Raw genomic sequence first — 25,857 nt, forward strand, 5'->3', positions numbered from 1 at the left:
TGAACATTTTTGTGTGTGGAGGAATTGAGTTTTTCCATGTGCGTTCATTCAGTTGTAATTTGTCTTTCCGTAAATCAGTCTGGAGGTGTGCTGTGGGATTATTTGCGTTGATGTTCTCTAGTTCTTAAATCTGTTGTTCGAAGGACACTTCCTATTTGTTCTCTTTCTCTTTCTCGTGTGTGGAATATGATGTGATTTTTACTCTTAATACTGCTTTCCCCGTTTCCCAAAGTAGCGATGGTGCTGTTTCTGGTGAATCATTTATTTCAAGGAGGGAAGCCCACGCTCCTCTAATATATAGCTGTCAGAGTCAGGGATGTGTTAAATCTCCATGTGTAGGGTGGTATAGGAGACTGGTCGGTGTTTCAGGTGGAGGAGATGGGAGCATGATGGCTGATGGTTACGGGGTGTGTAAGTATGTTTTGTAGAAGTATATTTTGGAAGTAATTGAATTACTGGTTAAAAAGAAGTCAGCGCAAGAGTAGGAGTGACGGCCCGATGAAAGGGATGAATATTCTCCAGCAGTCGTGTGTTTTAATTGCCACCCATCATCGCCAAGACCAGAGTCACTCATGAACTGTAGGTGTGTCTGTGGATTGGCAGTTACGAAAACTGTTTAAGTTGCCTCTTCTGGTCGGTCAGGGCTCCTGTTTGGGGGGGAGGGGTAACTGGGGGGAATAGCGTGATCTTCCCACGTGCTACGGCCCCCTGGTGAAACTCCTCACTATCAGGTGAAAAGAAGCGGCTGGTGACTCCACATGTATGGGAGGAGGCATGTGGTCGTGTGCAGCCCTCCCCGGATCAGCAGAGGGGGTGGGAGCAGCGACCGGGACGGCTCGGAAGAGTGGGGTAATTGGCCAAGTACAATTGGGGAGAAAGGGGGGGGGGGGGCAAAGACAACAGGGTAGACAAAAAAACAAAAACACAAGCTCAAGTGCTGAGGTGCCTGGGGAAACCAAGTCGCATCGTTAAGTGAACAGAAAGGATTTCAGGGTCCAGGGGGGCAGAGAGAGAGAGAGGGATGATGCTGAGGGGTAGAATAACCAGGGGTTATTTTTATGTCACAGTAGAATTTGCCATCAGTGTACAACTTTTCAACTGAAATGACTGCTTTTTCCCCCCTTCTTGTACGTTGTGTTTTCTAATTGGGAGCAGTATTTTGGATGTTTTTGCATGCATGCAAGAGAGACAAGATTGAGATGGTGTGGACATGTGTGGAGGAGAGATGCTGGGTATATCGGGAGAAGGATGCTGAATATCAGGGAAGAGGAGAAGAGGAAGGCCAAAGAGGAGGTTTATGGATGTGGTGAGGGAGGACATGCAGGTGGCTGGTGTGACAGAGGAAGATGCAGAGGACAGGAAGAGATGGAGACGGATGATCTGCTGTGGCGCCCCCTAATGGGAGCAGCCGAAAGTAGTAGTAATAGTGTCCAGGATTTTTCGGGGGAATTGGTTGTTAAGTCCACAGTCCGTGTCTTTCAGTTGTGTGCTGTGGCGTTGTACCAGTTGTGTTTGTTTGAAAGGCACAGCTTTTGCTACTATGGGTCGTGGGCGTTTGTTTACGGGGTTTTGGTCCCATGCGGTGTAATGATTTGATTTACCTGAGAGTCCTGAAACACATGAAACAAACCGCCTCGCTAAACAGATTTTACCACCTTAAACTCTGTTGAATATTCATCATGCGTTGCAGTCTGTTAATGTGTAAGTAGCACGAACACTGTGTCAGGTTAGACAAGTAACGGTTCTGCCAGTGCTGTGGGAACAGTTGACCTGCGGTGGAGCCTGGGAGCACTATGTGGGCTGTATCAAGTAAAGTGTCTCGCAAATGCTTCATTATGTCATGAATAATGCATTCAGCTCAAGCTTTCATCTGCCTTACAAATGAGCAAGAGTCAAACCCACAGCGCCCAGACACTGAGCAGGCTGAGCAGAGCTGCCGGGAAAAACTGCCCTTAAGCAAAACACTGAACCTCCATTACCTCTGACCTGCAGGTAAGGACGAAAGAGAAGGGCATATTTCTACAGCGATAAGTCAGCTCAGCACATGGCGCTACATGGCATAGTACTCCCGTGTCATCACCATGTCAACGTGTTGCAGAGGAGCGCTGCATTATGCAGTCTGGACTCAGCAGGAAGAAGGAGCTTGTTCTCATTCAACAGCGTCATATTTGACTCTTTTGTCAAAACATGAATATACGGGTTGTTCGAGTGGTCTGGCGGTCTATTCTGTTCCCTACCAACACTGGGATCACTGGTTCGAGTTGCCGTGTTACCTCCGGCTCGGTCGGACGTCTCTGCAGACACGATTGGCCGTGTGTGCGGTTGGGAAGCCGGATGTGGGTATGTGTCCTGGTCGCTGCGCTAGCGCCTCCTCTGGTCGGTCGGGAGGGGGAACTTGGGCGAATAGCGTGATCCTCCCACGCACTAGTGCATGTGGGGTGATTGGCCAGATACAATTGGGGAGAAAAAGAGGGGGGAAAAAACCCGTTAATATTCAAAGTGCAAGGAAGGTACAAGTGTACCCATTTCAGTAGAGATGCATCATACACTGAAAAAATAGAATATTTGTTCTTTACCTTTATTTTTCTGAAAGATCCAGTCAAGTCCAAACCATATTTTCCATTCTTGCTGTATTTTCTGACCGAGGTTTGTTAATGTGAAGTGACCCAACACATCAGAACTGCTGCTGATGTGAAAATCCGACTTAAACATTGATGGACTGTGGACTTCAGGAGGTCTAGAACAGCGTTTCCCAACCCAGTCCTCAAGGAACCCCTATCCTGCAGATTTCCATTGTAACCCTGCATAGGTAGCCCTGCTTGTTATTACTCAACCAATCATCTCACAGCATTTAATTATACAAGGTGTGCAACGTCTGACATAATTCATAATTCAACCTATTCAGGGTTGCAAAGAAAGTCTGCAGGATAGGGGTTCCTTGAGGACTGGGCTGGGAAACACACAGCTGCAGCCACTCCCCCATACACATCAGTGGGGTGGAAGTGGAGCGTGTCTCCAGCTTTAAATTCCTTGGAGTCCACATCAGCGAGGACCTCTCCGGGACATCAAACACCCAGGCCCTTGTGAAAAAGGCCCAACAACGCCTGCATTTCTGGAGGAGGCTGAGGAGCGCCCGTCTGTCCCCCAAAATTCTCACCAACTTGTACCACTGCACCACAGAGAGCATCCTGACCATCTGCATCTCAGTGTGGTACGGCAACTGCACCTCAGTAGACCAGAAAGCTCTGCAGCGGATCGTCAAGGCGGCCCAGCATATCACCGGTACCCAGCTCCCAGCCATAAAAGACATTTATCACAAACGCTGCCTTGGAAGGGGTCTGAGCATCAGCAGAGATCCCACCCACCCCAACCATGGACTGTTCTCCCCCCTGCACTCTGGGAGGCGCTACAGGAGCCTCAGAGCCCGCACTACCAGGCTCAAAAACAGCTTCTTTCCCCAAGCTGTTGCCCACCTGAACCTGGCCACCCACTGAATGTCTGTAGATATTTTTAAATATTTTGTACTCCAGCTCTCTTTTAACTTATTTTTAGCTTTGGGTCGTCATCTGTGTGTATCTTATACTGTGTTTGTCTAAGTCTGTCTTGCACTGTTTGGCGAAGCCACAGTCAAGTCAAGTCAATTTTATTTGTATAGCCCAATATCACAAATTTGCCTCAGTGGGCTTTACAGCAACACAACATCCTGTCCTTAGACCCTCTCATTGGATAAGGAACAACTCCCTAAAAAAAAAACCTTTAACAAGGAGAAAAAACAGGAAGAAACCTCAGGGAGAGCAACAGAGGAGGGATCTCTCTCCCAAGATGGACAACGTGCAATGGATGTTGTGTTTACACAATTTACACAATATAACATTGAAAGAGGATACGCAGAATTAGAATGGACTTGTAAAATTTATGAAGAATATGATGTGCAGGATGCCAAGCAGTGTCTAGACGCCACCAGAAAAGTCCAGGACCCGAGCCACATGACCAGCATCATCATGTAAAAAAATTATATGGATTTATAAGATATATCAAAAGAAAATGTGAAGAGGGGAATGCCAGGCAGCATCAAAGTGGTGACCACCATCACCACGGAGACCTGGGAGGAGAACCGACTGCATGTGCACACACGAGAGACTCACATGACACCATTCACACACAGAAGAAGAGAAAGGAGAAGACATCGTTCAGAGAGAGAGAAAAGACGTGAGAGAAGAGAACAGCTTGCAATAGTCATTAGTCAATCAATTAAGTCATCAATTAGTCATAATCTATACTCTATAATCTATACGCTATATCTCGTGGGCAGAACAGTGGTTGGTAAATTCATTGAGACAGAAAACTGACCCGCCGTGCAGTACAGATTGTGAAGCACTCAACTTAAAGGCTACTAATTGTAAGCTAAGACAAATAGATGAGTTTTAAGTTTGGATTTAAAGACTCAAAACACTCTGATTGTCTGATGGCAGCAGGCAGGTTATTCCACAAGAATGGGGCCTGATAGGAAAAGGCCCTGCTGCCACCAGCTGACTTCTTCTTAACTTTGGATACACACAGGAGCCCTGTATTTTGAGAGCGAAGAGCTTGAGATGGCATGTAACGTTTAAGGAGATCAGACAGGTAAGATGGGGCAAGCCCATTTAGGATTTTATAAGTCAGCAGAAGCACCTTGTATTCTGATCTAACACGGATAGGAAGCCAATGAAGGGAGGCAAGAATTGGTGTAATATGGTCAAATTTCTTAGATTTAGTTAGGATTCTAGCAGCAGTATTCTGAACCATCTGAAGACTTTTAGTACTAGCATGTGGCAGACCTGAGAACAGAACATTACAGTAATCAATAAGTAATCTTGCCCTTTTGTATGTGTCTAAGTGGGGGAGTACTGCTTGCATCGTGTGGCTGCCGCTTCTCCCTCTTGTAGCCCCCCTTCCAATCCACCCCTGTATGTTTATCTGTTGTCTTGTTTCACCCCGTTTATTGTAAAGCAACTTTGAGTGTAAGAAAAGCGCTATATAAGATTTATTTATTATTATTATTATTATCAAGTCTGGATGAAACAAATGCATGTATTAGAGTCTCTGCATCAGCCATGGAGAGAAAAGACCGAGGTTTTAGTTATGTTACGTAAGTGAAAAAAGGCAGTCTTGGTGATTTCTTTAACGTGCTTATCAAAGGAAAGGCTGGGACAAACATAACACCAAGATTTTTGGCTGCCACACTTTGTGAAACCACAGAGTTGTCGATTGTTATCGTTACTTGATCAAATTGGTGTCTGTGTCTAGCAAGGCCAATGACCAGCATCTCGGTTTTATCCGAATTTAAAAGCAGAAAGTTAAGTGACATGCAGTTTTTCACAGCAGCCAAGCAGGCCTCTAAGTTAGTTATCGGAGTTTGATCATCAGCCCTTATAGGCACATAGGGCTGAGTATCATCAGCATAGCAATGGACATTTATTCCATAACTGCGTATAATTTGGCCAAGAGGTGAAAAGTAAAGAGAGAAAAGTAGAGGGCCAAGAACTGAGCCCTGAGGCACACCATATTTAACGTCAGAGAATTTTGATATAATGTTACCATAGCAGACACAATGTGTTCTTCCAGATAAGTAGGACTTCAGCCAAGAGAGAGCTAAGCCAGAGACACCAAAATTACAATTTAATCTGTCTAATAGTATACAGTGATCAATGGTGTCAAAGGCTGCACTGAGGTCCAGAGCACAGAAGCACAGAAGTGGAATCAGAGTCCATAGCTAGTAAAAGATCGTTCACCACTCTGGTCAGAGCAGTTTCAGTGGAGTGACAGGGCCTGAAAGCCGACTGAAAAGGTTCATATAGATGAACCCTCATTTCATTTTAACATGCGCCTGCACATTGTTTTTAATGACACCAAATTGAATAGAATTGAATAAAATTGAATTAAACCCTCTGAGAAACTCTCCTCCTGGTTGTCGACATAATTAAACTGCTGCTGAAAACCAATCAGCTTCTGGTAATAAATGACATCATCTAATACTCTGACTTAATTGGACAGTCAGTGAATGGGCATCAGTCTGTCAGGTGGTCTGTTTGATTTGTTGCATAACGAGTTGTGATACCGACCTCCTGAGAATGGTCTGTGTTCAGAGAGGGGACGCTAAAACAGTTACCACAATACAATACTTGTGAAGATGAAGAAGTGACTCCTAATGTTTATATTGAGCAACAAAACTTGTCTGAATTGAAATCATTAGACTGGATCTTTTAATGGTAAATTGACTGCATTTATTTAGCACCTCTCTAGTCTACCGACCACTCAGCCCGGTGTGTCACCAGGGCTGTGACACACCGGGCTGACGGTTGGCCATTGGCCAATGTCGGGCCATCGGTGAGCGTCTGTGACCCTAGTCAGACCCCTTTCGGCAGCTTTTCGGCCGATTCAGCATGTTGAATCGGCGGAGGCCATCGGTGACAGAGATCACTCTGATTGGCTGTTCAGCTTAGTAACTCAGCACAGAACGTACATGCTAGTTGGCTGTCGGCTGTCGTCTTTGCGGTGTGTTCAAGTGCTACTTTTTGGCCCAGACGGCAGGCGATGTGAGACAACGCAACAGTTGGCCTTCGTCACTGCTAGTCGGTTTGGTGTGTCTGGGTGCTTACAGTGTACGCCTCACATCCACCCATTCACATACACATTAATACATGGCAGCCTCCTCCATTGTCCCAGGTTCAATCCCTGGGTCCTCCATCACTGAACCCCTAACCTACTCATCAGGAGCAGTTAGGGGTTTAGTGTCTTGCTCAAGGACACCGCCACACGCTCTCTGGAGGAGCCGGGGATTAAACCAGGGACCTTCAGATTACTAGACAACCCGCTCTACCTCCTGAGCCATGCCAGATTAAGATGACCTTGTTGGACAGAAGAGTGGGGATTGGGGGGCAAGGGATGAGAAAATGTCTTGAGTGAGATGAGTCGTTATTTCATACAGTATTTTCTTGTTCAGTCGACACGGTGGAGACAAATAATGTGCAAGCCGGTGTTCACCGTGTGGTTTGTAGGAGGAAGTGAATGTTTTCTTTCCCATCCAGAGTAATCTATCTGGATGATTCTGAAGAAACCAGTCCTCATCCACGTTTTTATTTATTTTATTTTATTTTATCACTTTATTAATCCCCGTGAGGAAATTCTTCTTCTGCATTTAACCCATCCTAGCTGTGTAGCTAGGAGCAGTGGGCAGCTGCCGTGCAGCGCCCGGGGACCAACTTCAGTTCATCTTGCCACGCCTCGTTCAGGGGCACAGACAGGAGTATTAACCCTAGCATGCATGTGTCTTTTCTGATGGTGGGGGAAACCGGAGCCCCCGGAGAAAACCCACACAGACACGGGGAGAACATGCCAACTCCACACAGAAAGGACCTGGGATGAGTTGTGTGCTCTGGAACCTCTTCTGTCGTTTTAAGTGTGTGTGTGTGTGTGTGTATATATTAGTATAGTGCAGCTGCAATATCTTGTTTTTTTTTATTTTAGCTCATTTATTTCTAAATCAATTTCACTAAAATGTGATCTCCAATTTCTTTTCATTCATTTGAAGGTTTCTGGCGGCAGCCCCTTTGTAGACCGTGTTATTACAGTTGTTGTTGTTGTTGCTAATAATCCGTCCACCTCTCGTCCTCTTTGTTGGCCTGCAGACATCGAGTTACTGGCTGCCTGCAGGGAGGAGTTCCACCGCCGGCTCAAAGTGTACCACGCCTGGAAATCCAAGAACAAGAAACGCAACACAGACGCCGAACAGCGGGCCCCTAAATCTGTCACCGACTACGGTAAGAGCGGGCCTGGAGCTGCTCCAGCGGGACTCGTAACTGGGAGGGCAGCAGCTCTTCATTAGATGAATGGTTTTATGTTTCCAGCTCTTTTTTCTCCCACTTAATTTCCTCCAGAGAACAGAGAAATATGACTGAGAACACGTCCTCATCCTGTTTTACCTTCAGCCACAGTCTACTGCAGTTAGTAACTGGGAGCTGACCGGTACAGCCACAGTCTACTGTTGTTAGTTGCTGTCACAGATAAGTTAGATAAATGTTCTTCTGCAGACTGCATCCTCTTTAGCTTTAAAACACTTAATGAAGCAGTAAACCAGGAAGCAGGGACACTTTATTTGTTGTTTCATTTCATGCACTTGTGCACATGAAATGAAACGCAACATCGTTTCCCCCAGCCCACAGCAGCACAACACAAAGACAAAAACGATTGGGTAGTTTGAAGCAAGTTGGGTTTCAGCATCGTAGGGAGGAGGACTATGTTGATGGGGGGGGGGGGGTCTTCTGTCTTGCTGTTTACGTCATTATGGTGTCAAACCGGAAACGTTTTTACTGGTACTGCAGAGCCCATCCTGAAGAATGATTGTAATGTCATTTTAGCTGTTACTATACTATTACTTCTTAATTACTGCAAACCAGTGGTCGTAGTAGGAATAACTGTAGTAGTGTTATAATAATTGTTAGGATTGTTATGTGTAGTCATCACAAGTACCTTGTTGTCACGATGAACTGTGCTGTGGTTTCTCTCTCTGCCATGTCTGTCTGCTGCCGCCGTGTTGCATCACGTCCTCCTCTACGTCTCTGTAACCCAACATGTTTACTTTCAGATCACGCTCCTCCCGTGCAACCTGCATGTAAGTGGTCCAACGCCATGCTAACGCCACTAACCGCCGCGCTAACCCCCTCCCTTTCTCACGGACGGATGGACGGCATGCTATGTGCTTTTCTGTCTGGTGAAACTCTGGTTTCTTGGCTGGTGAAAGTGGAGGAATCGCTGTGCTCCTTGTACTGTCTAGAGGAGACCAGACGAGCTTTCTTTCTTTTGTTTAACAAGCTTAAAGAGTGAAACGCTGCAGCCTTACATAACAGTCCTGCCGACACGGTCACATGCCTCCCAGGCAGCGCTCACACAGTCTGATAGAAAACCAGCCTCGCCAAGGTCAGCGCCCATCGACCCGACGCCGCCTTTTATCGATACTACCAACACAAAAAGTACTCCAACAGAAAGCCAGAGGCTTTTAAGGCGGTTGGTGCGATTTTGTTTGACTTTGAGATCAGAGTGTTGTGTTTCTGGGAAGATGAAATCAGAGAAAAGCTTCGTCTTCGTCCACTGAATGAAAGAAAAACATTGAGCCTCAACATCAACGGGGATGTTTACTACATGACCCTGTGCTGGCCTGGCGGCCTGTCCAGGGTGTCTCCCCGCCTGCCACCCTATAACTGCTGGATAGGCTCCAGCATCCCTGCCACCCTGAGAGCAGGATGAGCGGTTTGGATGATGGATGGATGGACGTTTTACTACATGTCCCTCCTGCACCCGTCCATCATGTTCTCATGATGTTGTCTCACCGGGGATGTGCTCAGAAATAAATAGGAAAGAAGGAATCAGACAGTTTTTTCAGGGTAAATATGAATCTTGAGTAGGTTCTATTACGTTATGTTAAAACCCAGAGAGCTCGGTGCAGTCAGATAAATTCAACATGAATAACGAGGGAATCCAGCCGGGAGTTAAAGACCCGGCGAAACTCTCTCATTTCCGCTGCTTTCTCCCAGTAAGGGCAGCTTGCTTTTTGGGGAAGGAGGGATCTGATTTCCTCACGGCCCTTTCCTGCTCCCTCAGTCTGGCAGGTGGTGTCAGGAAGTCCTCTCTCGGTGGTTGTGGTTGATGGGTGTGTTGTGTAATAGATGTGGTTGGTTTAAGTCCGGTCAGTCATGTCTATGCAGATTTTCTTTCCAACCTAAAGTACACAAGCTGATTTCATTTGCTGTGTTGGAATCTGGTTGTCGAGCACATTTGAAGCATTTTTTTGTGATGTTGCAAAAAAAAAAAATTAGTTGTTAAACTTCTAAAACCCTGACTGTAGTGTTAAGTGTCCTACATCATATGTCCATACTTCAACTGCCACCAGGAAGACGGAGCAGTTAAGATGAAGAAACAGATCATCATGTGATTCACAGTTCATCTTTTTTTGGGGGGGGGGGGGGGAATTACCCCCCCCTTTTCTCCCAATTGTACTTGGCCAATTTACCCTATTTTTCCCAAGCCGTCCCGGTCTCTGCTCCACCCCCTCTGCCGATGCGGGGGGGGGGGGGGGAGGGCTGCAGACTACCACATGCCTCCTCCCATACATGTGGAGTCGCCAGCCACTTCTTTTCACCTGACAGTGAGGAGTTTCACCAGGGGGATGTAGCGCGTGGGAGGATCACGCTATTCCCCCCAGTTCCCCCTCCCCCCCGAACAGGCGCCCCAACCAACCAGAGGAGGCGCTAGAGCAGCGACCAGGACGCATACCCACATCCGGCTTCCCACCCGCAGACACGGCCAATTGTGTCTGTAGGGACGCCCCACCAAGCCGGAGGTAACACGGGGATTCGAGCCGCCGATCCCCGTGTTGGTAGGCAACAGAATAGACCGCTGCGCTACTCGGACGCCCTTACCACGTTTCATCTTTTACTTGGATAGATGTCTCCATCACCCATGTAGCGCACAAACTACTAGACAAAAGCTAAATCCTCTTAACGATTGTAAAAAATGTGTTTTGAGGTTTTATCAATTTTTGCTGTTTCCACCCAGCTTCTCCCGCAGTGCTTCATAACGTGCACTACTGTTACTTCTCTCCTGTCTGGCTGAAGGTGTGTTAATCAGTGATTCGTGAAATCAGTTAGTGTAGTCACATCTACGGCTGACTCAGGTCGGGCAGCGACGGTGTCCAAACCAACATATTACGTGTTCGGTTGAGTCTTGAAAGTAAAGAGAAGTCGATCGTATTTCACAAGCCAGCAGATCATTCGCTGCTGATCTCAGCACAGCGGAACTGGAGGAACCCAAGATACTTCTCCTTATTCACCTCACCGCCACGCGGAAGTGCCATAAAGATAAATGTTCACAGTAGGATTAATCACGGTCACAGCTGGAAATCATCTCAGTAGCTACAAGGAAACATTTCCCATGGCTGAGCTATGTTCTCTTACTGTTTTATGAAGTCAACCAGCAGAGCAGCCATTCACCTTCATTCATTTCACATCATGAAAACCACGACGGTTAGACACATCTGAAGTCTTTTAATAATGGCGCTAAAATTCTGAAAGTCTGATCGCTGTCATTTCATGTCAGACTTGGATGCTTCCGTGTGAGGGTCTGCCTAGGAGGCTGCACATCCACAGACTGACAGGCAAACCGTTTTTATTAGCTAGATTTTTTTTAGTTTGAGTGCTGCGTATTCTTTTGTTTTATATATTTCCTGTTTAATCGACTTAGGTGCTGCGTGAAAATCTTACAATGGAAAAACACTTTTTTTCTGTGCGTGTATGTAGAAGGGGAGGTACGTACGCCTGATGGAGATCTGAACTCTACTGAGTGCACTCCTCTAGCTTTAGATTGGAATGAAAACCTGCATTCATAGGATCTTAACCTTACTTTATTTAAAGTTTCACAGAAAAAACGGGGTGTTGTGAGATAGTGACTTGTTTCCAATGCAAACCAGCTTGCCTTATGTTGTTGAGACGGTTGCCAGTATTGTGAGAAAAGCTCTTGTTTTAAGATGACGTCACTGGATGCACTTTAATACTTAACAAACTGAGTTGCATTGCAAAATAAGTGATATTACCTAAACCAGTGGTTCTCAATAAGGTCCTCAGGTAGAACTGGTACTGCTGGTTTTCTATTCAAGCAGGTAGTTCATTACTTTGATCCGTAGTTCAGGTGTAACTGCTCCGGATTGGAGGCTGACTAACTGGAACAACAGGTGAATGTAGTGAACTTCCTGCTACAACAGAAAACCGACAGCAGTGATGGTACCTGAGGACTGCATTAAGAACCACTAGCCCAAACCACCCAACCAGATTTTTTTTCTTTTCCCCCCACTTGTTTTAAGAGAAGGCGATCCTGTTATCACGTACGGACTCTTTCTCAATCTCTGTCCACCTCCTCATTAGCTCCTCACTTGGTAGAGAGACAATTCAGTGTTTTATGCTATTTTATTAATAAGCTCCTTAGCTTCCCTTCTGATTTCCTCCATCTTCCTGTACTGACCCTGTAGCAACAACACCCCCTGACATGGAGACCACCAACACTTCATCCACGCTAACCGGATCAGGCTAGTTTGTATACAGTAGTGCGGCAAACCGTTTACATGCAGATGAACTACAGGGTTCAGTTTCATAAGTGTGAATTCTCTGTTGAAGTGATTTTAAATGAGTAATCCAGTTCGGTCCAGATGATATTTCAGCCCGGTGGAGGCTGACAGGGTCCCTCTGTTCTCAATATTATGTTAATAATATGAGACTGTTTGGCCAAACAATAGCCTTATTTAAATTTATTTACCAACTGTCTAGTAAAGTTTTAGACCTGTACAATTTTACTATGGTAGTACCTAAATGGAAAAGATCATGATTTTCAACATTATCTCCTCATAAATTATAGAGATTACACTCCATTAGCAGCCATGGTTCTCCACCAGTGTTGTCACTGCAGCTGTATAGTTATTCCCATTTTTTAAACAATGTGGCCCATCAGCAACCCAAGAAGCAAGTTTTCATAGTCACAGATTGTCCACCAATTTTCTGCACAGTTTGCTTTTCTGAAGACTCAGTATTATGGCTACTATCTCATCTCATCTTCAGCCGCTTCTCCAGGGTAGGGACGCAGTGGCAGCAAGCTAAGTAGGGCACTCCAGATGTCCCTCTCTCCAGCAACATCCTCCAGCTCCTCCTGGGGGATCCTAAGACGTTCCCAGGCCAGATTAGAAATGTAGTCCCTCCAGCGAGTTCTGGGTCTAGCCCGGGGTCTCCTCCCAGTTTGACGTGTCCGGAAAACCTCTAAAGGAAGGCACGCAGGAGGCATCCTAATCAGATGCCCGAACCACTTCAACTGGCTCCTTTCAATGTGAAGGAACAGCGGCTCTACTCCAAGCTCTCTCCGGATGTCCGAGCTCCTCACCCTATCTCTAAGGCTGAGCCCAGACACCCTACGGAGAAAACTCATTTCAGCCGCTTGTATCTGTGATCTCACCCTTTTGGTCACTACCCAAAGCTCATGACCATAGGTGAGGGTTGGAACGAAGATTGACTGGTAAATTGAGAGCTCTGCCTCCCGGCTCAGCTCCCTCTTCACCACAACGGTCCAGCACAACATCCGCATTACTGCTAATGCTGCACCAGTCCACCTGTCAATCTCCCACTCCATCCACCCTCACTCGTGAACAAAACCCCGAGATACTTGACCTCCTTCACTTGAGGCAACAAGTCATCCCCAACCCGGAAGGAGCAAGCCACCATTTTCCGATAGAGAACCATGGCCTCCAACTTGGAAGTGCTGACTCTCATCCTGGCCATTTCACACTCAGCTGCAAACCACCCCAGTGCGCTGGAGGTCACGTTCTGATGAAGCCAACAAAACCACATCATCTGCGAAGAGCAGAGATGCAATTCTGAGGTTCCCAAAACGGACACACTCCTCACCTTGGCTGAGCCTTGAGATCCTGTCCATGAATATCACAAACAGAACCGGAGACAAGGGACTACCTTGGTGGAGTCCAACAGCCACCGAAAATGTGTTTGTGCCAAGAATGCAGACACAGCTCTCACTTTGGTTATACAAGGACCGGATGGCTTGTAGCAACTGTCCCGGGACCCCATACTCCCGCTGTACCCCCCACACAGTGTCCCAGGGTACACAGTTGTGAGCCTTCTCCAAGTCCACAAAACACATGTAGACTGGCTGGTCAAACTCCCATGCTTCCCTCAGCACTTCCGCAAGGGTAAAGAGTTGGTCTGTTGTTCCACGGCCAGGACAGTATCTGCATTGTTTCTCCTGGATCGAAGGCTCAACAATCGGTCGGAGCCTCCTTTCCAGCACCCTAGAGTAGACTTTGCCAGGGAAGCTTAGCAGTGTGATGCCCCGGTAATTGCAGCACACCTTCTGGTCCCCTTTTTTAAATATGGGAACCACCACCCCGGTCTGCCACTTCACAGGTACTGTTCCCAACCTCCACATGACACTGAAGAGGCATGTCAGCCAAGACAGCCCAACAGTGTCCAGAGCCTTCAGCATCTCAGGGCGACTTTCATCCATACCCAGCGCCTTACCACCGAGGAGCTTCTTAACTATCTCAGAGACCTCTGCCAGGGATATGGGTGGGGCTTCCCCCGAGTCTTCAGACTCAACCTCCTCCACTGAGAATGTGTTAACTGGATTCAGGAACTCCTCAGTGTTCTTTCCACTGCCCAACAACATCCCCAGTCCGGATCAGCGGTTCCCCTCCCCGACTGAATACAGCCTGATTCAAGCCTGCTTCCCCTTCCTGAGTCACGGGCTGGATTGCCAAACCCGAACTCCTCCCACACCCGAGTTTTTTGCTTTCACGACTGCCGAAGCTGCAGCCCTTCTGGCCTCCCAGTACCTATCTGCTGCTTCAGGAGACCCCTGGGCCAACTAAGCCTGAAAGGCCTCCTTCTTCAGCCTGACAGCTTCCCTCACTGCCGCTGTCCACCAGCGGGTTCTTAGGTTGCCACCTCGACAGGCACCGATGACCTTATGACCACAGCTCCTACCTGCCGCATCTGCAATAGAGGCTTTGAACATGGCCCACTCAGACCCCATGTCCCCAGCCTGGGATACATGAGAACTTCTTCCGGAGGTGGGAGCTGAAGCCCTCATGGACAGGGGCCTCCGACAGATGTTCTCAGTTCACCCCTCACTACACGTCTGGGTTTGCCAGGTCTGTCCGGCAGCCTTCCCTGCCATCTGATCCAACTTACCACCACGTGGTGATGAGTTGACAGCTCTGCTCCTCTCTTCATCTGAGTGTCCAAAACATACAGCCGCAGATCTGATGATACGACCACAAAGTCTATCATTGATCTTCAGTGTAAGGTGTTCTGGTACCAAGTACAAACATGGTGTTTGTTATGGCCAATCCATGACTCGCACAGAAGTCCAATAACAAGGCACCGCTCGGGTTCCGATCGAGGAGGTTGTTCCTCCCAATCACGCCCCTCCAGGTTTCTCCATCATTGTCTACGTGAGCATTGAAGTCCCCCAGCAGAACTAGAGAGTCTCCAGGCAGAACCTTATCCAGGACACCACCCAGAGACTCCAAGAAGGTCAGATACTCCAAACTGCTATTTGGTACATAGGCACACACAACAGTCAGAGCCTTCCCCCCAGCGACTCGCAGTTGTATAGAGGCAACCCTCATTACCCGAAGAGAACTCCAACATGGCAGTGGTCAACCGGGGACTTGTGAGTATCCCCACACCTGCCCAGCGCCTGTCACCTTGGCCAACTCCAGAAAAGTAAAGAGTCCAGCCCCTCTCCAGGAATTTGGTATCACAGCCTATTCTATGTGTGGATGTGAGCCCAACTGTATCTAGTCGGTACTGCTCCACCTCCCACACCAGCTCAGGCTCCTCTGTCCCGAGGACCATTCTGTGGTGCCAGAAGTCAGCATGCCCCGGTCTCCGCCTTTAACTGCTGGCAGGCCTGCATTGCATCCTACCCCAATGCTCATCCCCGCGGGTGGTGGGTCCACGGGGTGGTGGCTCCATGTTGCTTTTTCGGGCTGGGCCCGATCAGGCCCCATGGGCCAAGGCCCAGACACTCGCCAGCGAGCTCCCTTCCCAGGTCTGGCTCCAGGAGGGGGCCCCGTTTTCCCTTGTGCTGTAGCTCTGCTGTTGTAATTTCTTTGGGTTTCTTGGGATGACATTACGGCTACTAATGGAGTGTTATCTACAACATAAATACAGAAATGTGTAAAATTATGATTGTTTAGCAGTTGAGAGCTGTTCCTAAAATGTCACGATGATATCATTACTGTGTACTTAAAAAAAAACTAAATTTGTGAAGTGGAATAAGGGTTTTATAAACTAGTATTTCTGACTTATTTCCTGTGAGGTTCAGTCAGACATTTTGCTGCATGTAAACGCTGTGCCCACCTCTTGCTTGGCTGTGATTGGCTGAGGTGAACTGTCTCTAATTATCCCTGTGTCCAACCATCAGCCCAGCAGAACCTGGCCCCACCCATCCCAGCCCGGCAACATGAAGTAGCCATGAACAGGCAGCAGCGCTACTTCCGGATCCCCTTCATTCGGCCGGGTGACCAGTACAAAGACCCACAGAACAAGAAGAAGGGCTGGTGGTACGCCCACTTTGACGGACCCTGGATCGCCAGACAGATGGAGCTTCACCCCGATAAACACCCCATCCTGCTGGTGGCAGGTCAGTGCTTCACAAAGACATTGGGGGATGTCTTAGTAACACAAATGCAAAACAAACAGTACCTCTAACAAAGTACAATACATACTAACTAACATATATGGTACAGTAGGTCATACATGCAGTGTAGGACATACATAAGACAGTATTGTCAGTTAGAAGTGGACCATTAAATTGTAATTTGTTGACACGTCTTTGTGTCATTGACACTGAGGAAAACTCGATATTCCATCAGCCAGTCTTGACTATTTAAGCAGCTAACGTGTGTTTCCAGATCCAAAGGGCACCTGATAATGATGATTATTTACCTGCGGTTTAGACAAACACAGCAGTCATTTGAGCAGCGTTTTAGGAGGTAGTTGACGGTCATTTCTCCCACCCTCAACGTGTCTACTGCCCGCTACAGGAAAAGACGATATGGAGATGTGTGAGCTGAGCCTGGAGGAGACGGGGCTGACCCGAAAGAGGGGGGCGGAGATCCTCCCCCGTCAGTTCGAGGAGATCTGGGAGCGCTGCGGTGGCATCCAGTACCTCCGTAGCGCCATCGAGAGCCGGCAAGCACGCCCCACTTACGCCACGGCCATGCTGCAGAGCATGCTCAAATAGTGGGAGGAGGGGCATCCGGCTGCAAAAAACAAAAGGGACGACTGCACCAGCTAGCAAACGCACGGATGGCGTGTTGAGCGCACTGCACCAGGCTCTGACTGTAGGGCACTCAGATGTGAACAGCTTCCTACTCAGTTGTCTTCATTTTTTTTTTTTTCTGTTTTGGTTGTTAATGTTGATCTTGTTGACTTTTGGTTCCTTGATGAAGGCAGCAGGGGGAGTTTTGCATTAAACCCTATGCAGAAAATGGAGAAAAAAATCCAGTGAATCATCACATTTGGTCGCATTTTCCCAAGGAATTCTGTTTTATGTGGTATTACCGCAGTTCTAACTACGAGGCCTTAAAGACGACTAACAGGGTTTTAATGATTAACGTAGGGACCGTTTTCAAAGCTGCCCCCCCCCACCAAAAAAATAGAAGTTATACTCTTTATTAATTCGTATTCATTTATAAATCTACATTCACACCTGATCACGACTCCCCACTCCGTCTCCTCCGTCTCAAGTTAGCCAGCGATCTTTCCGTTTACATCGCTGTCATAGATTAGTTGTGACAGCAGCTAACCGAGGTGTCAGGCCTTCAAGAGTTTATGTAATAACCCAATCAAACGTTTGAAAATACTGTAACTTTTTTTTCTCAACTTTTATGCTTCCAGCTGAATGTAATTTGAGCCTTTGTTGATTTCATTTAATGATTTGTGTTTGGTTTTATCTTGTGTGATTAAACATGTTAAGCTAATGAGAAAGGCAAAGGGTGGTAACGAATACCTTTGCCTTTCAGTCAAGCCCAACCATTTTTCAGAAAAATGCAAATCCATCTTTGGGCAACGCTGTTAGTCAACTCAGCTTATTTTTTTTAATTAATTTTACTGGTGATTTATCGAGCATTGTTGTGGGAACAGAGATTATTGAACTAAATTATGCAATTTCTACGATAAAACCTCACACATTCACGTCTGATGAGTGTTTAGGAGCTAAGCATTAAAAAAGTAAATCCACTGCAAAAAGAATCGTCTTAACAAGTCTTTAATCTCATTCAGATGTACAAGAGTCCTAAAACAGAAGTGAAGTCAAACCTTCCTCCTCTGAAAGCTGTTTTACCGTTTTCAGAGTTTAAATTTCATTTGAAAAATGCGGCTCTTTGCTTTAACATGTCAAGTAATTTTCAGACAGTGCATTGTGAAACTAAAGACCCAACTCGGCATGAAGAGTTGGAATTGAGTGAGATTGTTCCGCCACACTACTAAATTTGTCTTATGTCGTTTGTTTTTTTAATCTTAGCTGACGTGTTAAGGACGTTTGTTTTTTGTGAGGAGCTAGCTGGGCGAGGTACTGCATCTCCCTCTTTACATGACACTGGTACTCACTCCAATACTGGAAGGTTCATACAAACACTGAATATTTTATACACAAAAGTATGTGTAACTAAATGATATTCTGATGGGAATGTTAACATTTATTTTTCTAAATGCTCAGCTTCTACTCCCGGCAGTTTGGAAACGGGAGGTTGTAGTTAAAGTAAAGCAATAATTAACATCGACTAAGCTAAGACGAAAGGAGGGGCGTACAGACACGTTAACCCAATCTCAGGTAAGGCTGTCCAGTCTGGTCGATGTAGCGGCGCCCTGTGGTGTGTTCGGAGGCAGCGGGGGCCCCGCGTCAGCCCTCGGTTAAGACCGCAGTATTTTAAGAAAAACTACAATACCAGAGGGAGGTTCTGCTCACTGTGGCTCTCCTGGGGAAAGAATCGGATGTACGACTAAACTGTCTGGCGTTTGTTAAGATCTGTCTCTCTCCACGCTTTACAATCATTCCTCCGATGTGACTGCCTTTTATTTCCCACTGTTTTCCTTTTTTATTCCTCATGCTGACCTAACAGATGAATAAAATGCATCCCATGTTTCACTCAACAGAAACTCGCTTCCTTCACTGACTTCACGCCAGATGAGTTTCATATCGATATCTTAGCAACGTAATGCTGTCAGAGGACAACTGCAACAACCGACTTGTCCTGAATAAAGGAAAGAACACCTGTGTATTTAAAAATGCCACAATTCATGACACTCGCAAAACACAAGGGTCGGCGTAAACTTCCAAATTAATTGAGAAAAAGAAAACATGGAATTGCAGTTGTCAAGTTTGCCTGAAACCGCGTCAACGAAAAAACAAACAAGAAAATACGCGAGCTGTTGAAATGAAGGACTGATGCTCCAGTTCCATCTCCTGAGAGGCCGTATTTACACTGGCATGAAAACTAAACTCTGGTTTCTAGTCAGACATCTTGCTCAGGCCCTACACAAACCCACCTGAGCTCAGAATGTAGCTACAGCAGTAGCTGCCATTATTTACACCAACATTAAATGTCAAAAGTGACAATATACTACATAGCACAATCTTTAACCCAAGTTTAAAGTACATGTAAGAAAAATAACAAGAACCTGGCCCTTTTTCGTCAGGTTTACAGACTCCATGAAATAAAAAATGACTGTTACCACATGTTGCTTGATGCATTGTGTACCAATCCATCAATATATGCCACAAAAATGTATTTCAATCTTCCAGCTCCATCCAGCTCTCTGTTAGGAAAACTATCCAGTTTTGTTGCTGCTACATCCTAAGGGGCACATACGATACAACAAAATAACTTGGATTTAATGAAACCCCGTCACATGTATGTACATTGTCCGATTAAAGATCCTACGGTGGCCGAGAACACAACGAGCTACACATTTGAGAGACGTGATGCGAATTGAGAAAACATGCACCAGTTGACATGTGACATTTAGAAATGCTGCAAAAGAACCACATCACAATAGACATGTTTCCAGAGGAATCACTCAAAAGAATCAGTCAAAAGTAAGTTTTGGTACTTTTTTTAAAGTTTACCTTAGTTTCAGGTAACCAGCATGATTTTGATTTTTATAACGTTGCAATTCTCCACCAAGTGGTCAGCTCACCTCCGTGTTGTGGTCCCACATGCTGTCTTTGCTGCACTCACTTTTTGAGCTAGACATGTCGGTTACAAGTCCATCAAAAGTTGGCATTAAAGAAAATGTGTCACAGCGAGGAAGCAAATCCACCCGAATGTCATTTCATGGGGTCTTGTGCAGCAGTGATTACATGCTAGCAGTACATTCAAACTTATTGAGTGGCTGGCTCCCTTTGGTAAAAGTCTGAAACAGATTTCCCTACACTGGTTCGACTCAAGAATAATAGAACATTGAGTTATTCAAACTGAAAGCCAAAGGACATCAAAACTAGCTGTACCTTTAGTTTGACTGAGGAGTCACACAATGCAAAGAAAAACTACTCACCAGCTGCTTTGTGTTGAAGGCTTCTTCAGTATCATTACAAATCGTTTTCCCAGTCGGATGGGGTTCAGGTGTACCACAGGGAGCTGTGTTAGATCCACTTTGAACCTATGAAATGATTGGGAGGCCAATTTTTGGTCGTAATTGTTTGTGACGGTGAAGCAGGAAAATGTTTTTAATGTGCCATGAGCCTGTTTTCATTATTTACACTGGTGTTTTCAAACCATTTTGCTTGACAGTCAATGGGGAGTGAATAGAAGCAATATGTCTTTTTTCCTCTAAGGAGTGAAATGCTTTTTAAACTTTTATTTGTCGGAGGGGCACGCATCAACCACTTTACACCAATCGATCACAAAGGAGAAGAAATGGGCTTCTGTGCTGTACAGATCATATTTGGTTTGTATTTGTTGGCCATTTTCTAAGAACTCCAGTCATTAATAGTAAGTATGGAAGCACACTGTGCTGTTAAAGGTCGAATACGAGTTGTCTGTGAATACGAACGAATTCAACAACTCAGCTGTGTTCGGAGGTGGCAGCTATAGTCCAGATTGAAATGATTTCTCCTACATGTTAAACTCGTTTAAAAATACCTTCAAACTACTACCACTTTCTGTCTTTCTTAAGTGCTTATCAGAGGTTATGGCAGTAAACAATTGTGTGTATTTCCAAAAACATTCATCCTATTCACTGCAAAAAAAGTCCATATTTACAATATCTAATAATCTATCAAATTATCGGTCCGTTTTAACAAATTATTTAATCTATCGTCAAATCTTTTGTTTTCTTAAAACAAATGAGATCTGTGAATGGTAAGATTTCTAATGCACCTTGATTCAAAAATGATCTGGAATAGTGTTTCTCATCTTACTAATTTACCATAAAAAGACATTTTCACTTGTTCAAAGAAAAAAAAAAATCAAACCTGAAGACCCACTGCCGCAGTAGACTGAATGGATTATTAAAATGGACTTCAACCAGCACATAATGTACAAGAGTTCAGAGTCAATCAGAGCTCTTCCCAAATGGTCCGAGAGAGAGCTCCTTATACCGACATGCTGGCGATGAATCCAGGAAGTGTCTGTCATTACCTAAATGTCTTGTTTCTCGAAAGAAAGCATCAACTCAGTTTAGAGTCCAGGCGTCCGGGTTGGGTGGCATCAACCCGGCTGCACGTCAGACCAGCTCCTCGTTGTTGTGTGTCGTCAGTCATCCCGTGATTTTAATTCCATGGCGAATCTCCTCACCGAGACACGCGTTCTTTTGCTGAGTCGACCGTTGCATCACACCTGCAAAGAAAAGAAAATTGTTTGGTTTTTTTTTTTGTGGATTTTTCCCCCCCATCAATAATACCCGGCCAATTGCCCGGGGTGGAGTGACTGGGACGGCTTGGAAGAGTGGGGTAATTGGCCGGGTATAATTGAGGAGGGAAAAAAAACAAAACTAAAAACTACAGACCTACACAGACTTTGTAAACAGTGAATTAATACATTATTACACAACATACAGTACACAACAGCAACAACGCACGGTGCATATGGGTGTGTCCGCTGTTCAGCAGCCTGACTGTCTGTGGACAGAACTCTTACTGAGACGGGTGGTGTGAAATGTGATGCTCGGTAGTGTTTTTTAGATGGAAGGAGGAGAACAGGACATGAGCGGGGTGGCTGGTGTCCTTCATGATGTTCTGGTCTTTCTCTTTGCTGAAAGTGGTGTAGATATTCTGAAGTTGTGTCCTCGCATGTTTACACTCAGTCTTTTCTGCTTCTTAACATTTTGTTTGTCACATCTGTTTGTCATATCTGTCATAGCTGTTCTGGTGTTTCTGAACCGGGGCGGAGCAGCTGTTCTGTTGTTTCTAGGCCGGGACGGAGTAGCTGTTCTGGTGTTTCTGAACCGGGACGGAGTAGCTGTTCTGGTGTTTCTGAACCAGGGTGGAGAAGCTGTTCTGGTGTTTCTGAACCGGGGCGGAGCAGCTGTTCTGTTGTTTCTAGACCGGGACGGAGTAGCTGTTCTGGTGTTTCTGAACCGGGGCGGAGCAGCTGTTCTGTTGTTTCTAGGCCGGGACGGAGTAGCTGTTCTGGTGTTTCTGAACCGGGGCGGAGCAGCTGTTCTGTTGTTTCTAGGCCGGGACGGAGTAGCTGTTCTGGTGTTTCTGAACCGGGATGGAGTAGCTGTTCTGGTGTTTCTGAACCAGGGTGGAGAAGCTGTTCTGGTGTTTCTGAACCGGGGCGGAGCAGCTGTTCTGTTGTTTCTAGACCGGGACGGAGTAGCTGTTCTGGTGTTTCTGAACCGGGGCGGAGCAGCTGTTCTGTTGTTTCTAGACCGGGACAGAGTAGCTGTTCTGGTGTTTCTGAACCGGGGCGGAGCAGCTGTTCTGTTGTTTCTAAACCGGGGCGGAGCAGCTGTTCTGTTGTTTCTAGACCGGGACGGAGTAGCTGTTCTGGTGTTTCTGAACCAGGGTGGAGAAGCTGTTCTGGTGTTTCTAGACCGGGACGGAGCAGCTGTTCTGTTGTTTCTAGACCGGGGCGGAGTAGCTGTTCTGGTGTTTCTAGACCGGGGCAGAGCAGCTGTTCTGTTGTTTCTAGACCGGGACGGAGTAGCTGTTCTGGTGTTTCTGAACCGGGGCGGAGCAGCTGTTATTTTGTTTCTAGACTGGGGCGGAGCAGCTGTTCTGTTGTTTCTAGACCGGGGCGGAGTAGCTGTTCTGGTGTTTCTGAACCGGCTGGTTCAGGCTGGTCTGAGAGCAGATCATATGTGAGGACTACATGTCTTCAGGCTGGTTCTGAGAGCAGATCATATGTGAGGACTAAATGTCTTCAGGCTGGTTCTGAGAGCAGATCATATGTGAGGACTACATGTCTTCAGGCTGGTCTGAGAGCAGATCATATGTGAGGACTACATGTCTTCAGGCTGGTCTGAGAGCAGATCATATGTGAGGACTACATGTCTTCAGGCTGGTTCTGAGAGCAGATCATATGTGAGGACTACATGTCTTCAGGCTGGTCTGAGAGCAGATCATATGTGAGGACGACATGTCTTCAGGCTGGTTCTGAGAGCAGATCATATGTGAGGACTACATGTCTTCAGGCTGGTTCTGAGAGCAGATCATATGTGAGGACTACATGTCTTCAGGGTGGTTCTGAGAGCAGATCATATGTGAGGACTACATGTCTTCAGGCTGGTCTGAGAGCAGATCATATGTGAGAACTACATGTCTTCAGGATGGTCTGAGAGCAGATCATATGTGAGGACTACATGTCTTCAGGATGGTCTGAGAGCAGATCATATGTGAGGACGACATGTCTTCAGGATGGTCTGAGAGCAGATCATATGTGAGGACTACATGTCTTCAGGCTGGTCTGAGAGCAGATCATATGTGAGGACTACATGTCTTCAGGCTGGTCTGAGAGCAGATCATATGTGAGGACTACATGTCTTCAGGCTGGTCTGAGAGCAGATCATATGTGAGGACTACATGTCTTCAGGATGGTCTGAGAGCAGATCATATGTGAGGACTACATGTCTTCAGGCTGGTTCTGAGAGCAGATCATATGTGAGGACGACATGTCTTCAGGATGGTCTGAGAGCAGATCATATGTGAGGACTACATGTCTTCAGGCTGGTTCTGAGAGCAGATCATATGTGAGGACTACATGTCTTCAGGCTGGTTCTGAGAGCAGATCATATGTGAGGACTACATGTCTTCAGGATGGTCTGAGAGCAGATCATATGTGAGGACTACATGTCTTCAGGATGGTCTGAGAGCAGATCATATGTGAGGACGACATGTCTTCAGGATGGTCTAAGAGCAGAGCAGATCATATGTGAGGACTACATGTCTTCAGGCTGGTTCTGAGAGCAGATCATATGTGAGGACTACATGTCTTCAGGCTGGTCTGAGAGCAGATCATATGTGAGGACTACATGTCTTCAGGCTGGTTCTGAGAGCAGATCATATGTGAGGACTACATGTCTTCAGGCTGGTTCTGAGAGCAGATCATATGTGAGGACTACATGTCTTCAGGATGGTCTGAGAGCAGATCATATGTGAGGACGACATGTCTTCAGGCTGGTCTGAGAGCAGATCATATGTGAGGACTACATGTCTTCAGGCTGGTCTGAGAGCAGCTCATATGTGAGGACTACACGTCTTCAGGCTGGTTCTGAGAGCAGATCATATGTGAGGACGACACGTCTTCAGGCTGGTTCTGAGAGCAGATCATATGTGAGGACTACACGTCTTCAGGATGGTCTGAGAGCAGATCATATGTGAGGACGACATGTCTTCAGGCTGGTTCTGAGAGCAGATCATATGTGAGGACTACACGTCTTCAGGATGGTCTGAGAGCAGATCATATGTGAGGACTACATGTCTTCAGGATGGTCTGAGAGCAGATCATATGTGAGGACGACATGTCTTCAGGCTGGTCTGAGAGCAGATCATATGTGAGGACTACATGTCTTCAGGCTGGTCTGAGAGCAGATCATATGTGAGGACTACATGTCTTCAGGGTGGTTCTGAGAGCAGATCATATGTGAGGACTACATGTCTTCAGGATGGTCTGAGAGCAGATCATATGTGAGAACTACATGTCTTCAGGATGGTCTGAGAGCAGATCATATGTGAGGACTACATGTCTTCAGGATGGTCTGAGAGCAGATCATATGTGAGGACTACATGTCTTCAGGATGGTCTGAGAGCAGATCATATGTGAGAACTACATGTCTTCAGGATGGTCTGAGAGCAGATCATATGTGAGGACTACATGTCTTCAGGATGGTCTGAGAGCAGATCATATGTGAGGACGACATGTCTTCAGGCTGGTTCTGAGAGCAGATCATATGTGAGGACGACATGTCTTCAGGATGGTCTGAGAGCAGATCATATGTGAGAACTACATGTCTTCAGGCTGGTTCTGAGAGCAGATCATATGTGAGAACTACATGTCTTCAGGCTGGTTCTGAGAGCAGATCATATGTGAGGACGACATGTCTTCAGGCTGGTTCTGAGAGCAGATCATATGTGAGGACGACATGTCTTCAGGCTGGTCTGAGAGCAGATCATATGTGAGAACTACATGTCTTCAGGCTGGTCTGAGAGCAGATCATATGTGAGGACTACATGTCTTCAGGCTGGTTCTGAGAGCAGATCATATGTGAGGACGACATGTCTTCAGGATGGTCTAAGAGCAGATCATATGTGAGGACTACATGTCTTCAGGCTGGTTCTGAGAGCAGATCATATGTGAGGACTACATGTCTTCAGGATGGTCTGAGAGCAGATCATATGTGAGGACTACATGTCTTCAGGGTGGTTCTGAGAGCAGATCATATGTGAGGACTACATGTCTTCAGGCTGGTTCTGAGAGCAGATCATATGTGAGGACGACATGTCTTCAGGATGGTCTGAGAGCAGATCATATGTGAGGACTACATGTCTTCAGGGTGGTTCTGAGAGCAGATCATATGTGAGGACTACATGTCTTCAGGCTGGTTCTGAGAGCAGATCATATGTGAGGACGACATGTCTTCAGGCTGGTTCTGCTGCTTTTGTCCAGATGGGTGTGAAGTTGTTTACCAACACTTGACCGTTTTGACGACGCAGAGGCCCGAACCAAGCGCCATGCTACGTAAAGAAGCCTCACCTGATCCAGAACGCCGCCGTCCTCCGCCCACATGCCGTCTTAACTGGCCAGGCCTGGGAGCACAT

General features: G+C 46.4%; 1 protein-coding gene across 3 annotated transcripts in view; it reads left to right on the top strand.

The window, feature by feature from the left end:
- The window catches only part of myo6a (myosin VIa), a 190,685-nt gene extending 171,940 nt beyond the window's left edge, over positions 1–18,745 (top strand). For all 3 annotated transcript variants that reach the window (XM_056295131.1, XM_056295132.1, XM_056295133.1), the window contains 3 exons: positions 7,668–7,799; positions 16,015–16,233; positions 16,637–18,745. In XM_056295131.1, coding sequence (XP_056151106.1) covers positions 7,668–7,799; positions 16,015–16,233; positions 16,637–16,836 — 551 coding nt within the window. In that variant the 3' untranslated portion in view covers positions 16,837–18,745. The remainder of the gene's footprint in view (positions 1–7,667; positions 7,800–16,014; positions 16,234–16,636) is intronic.
- The last annotated feature ends 7,112 nt before the right edge of the window (positions 18,746–25,857 follow it).

This window comes from Lampris incognitus, chromosome 15 (assembly GCF_029633865.1).
Source record: "Lampris incognitus isolate fLamInc1 chromosome 15, fLamInc1.hap2, whole genome shotgun sequence".
In the NCBI taxonomy this organism is placed as follows: domain Eukaryota; kingdom Metazoa; phylum Chordata; class Actinopteri; order Lampriformes; family Lampridae; genus Lampris; species Lampris incognitus.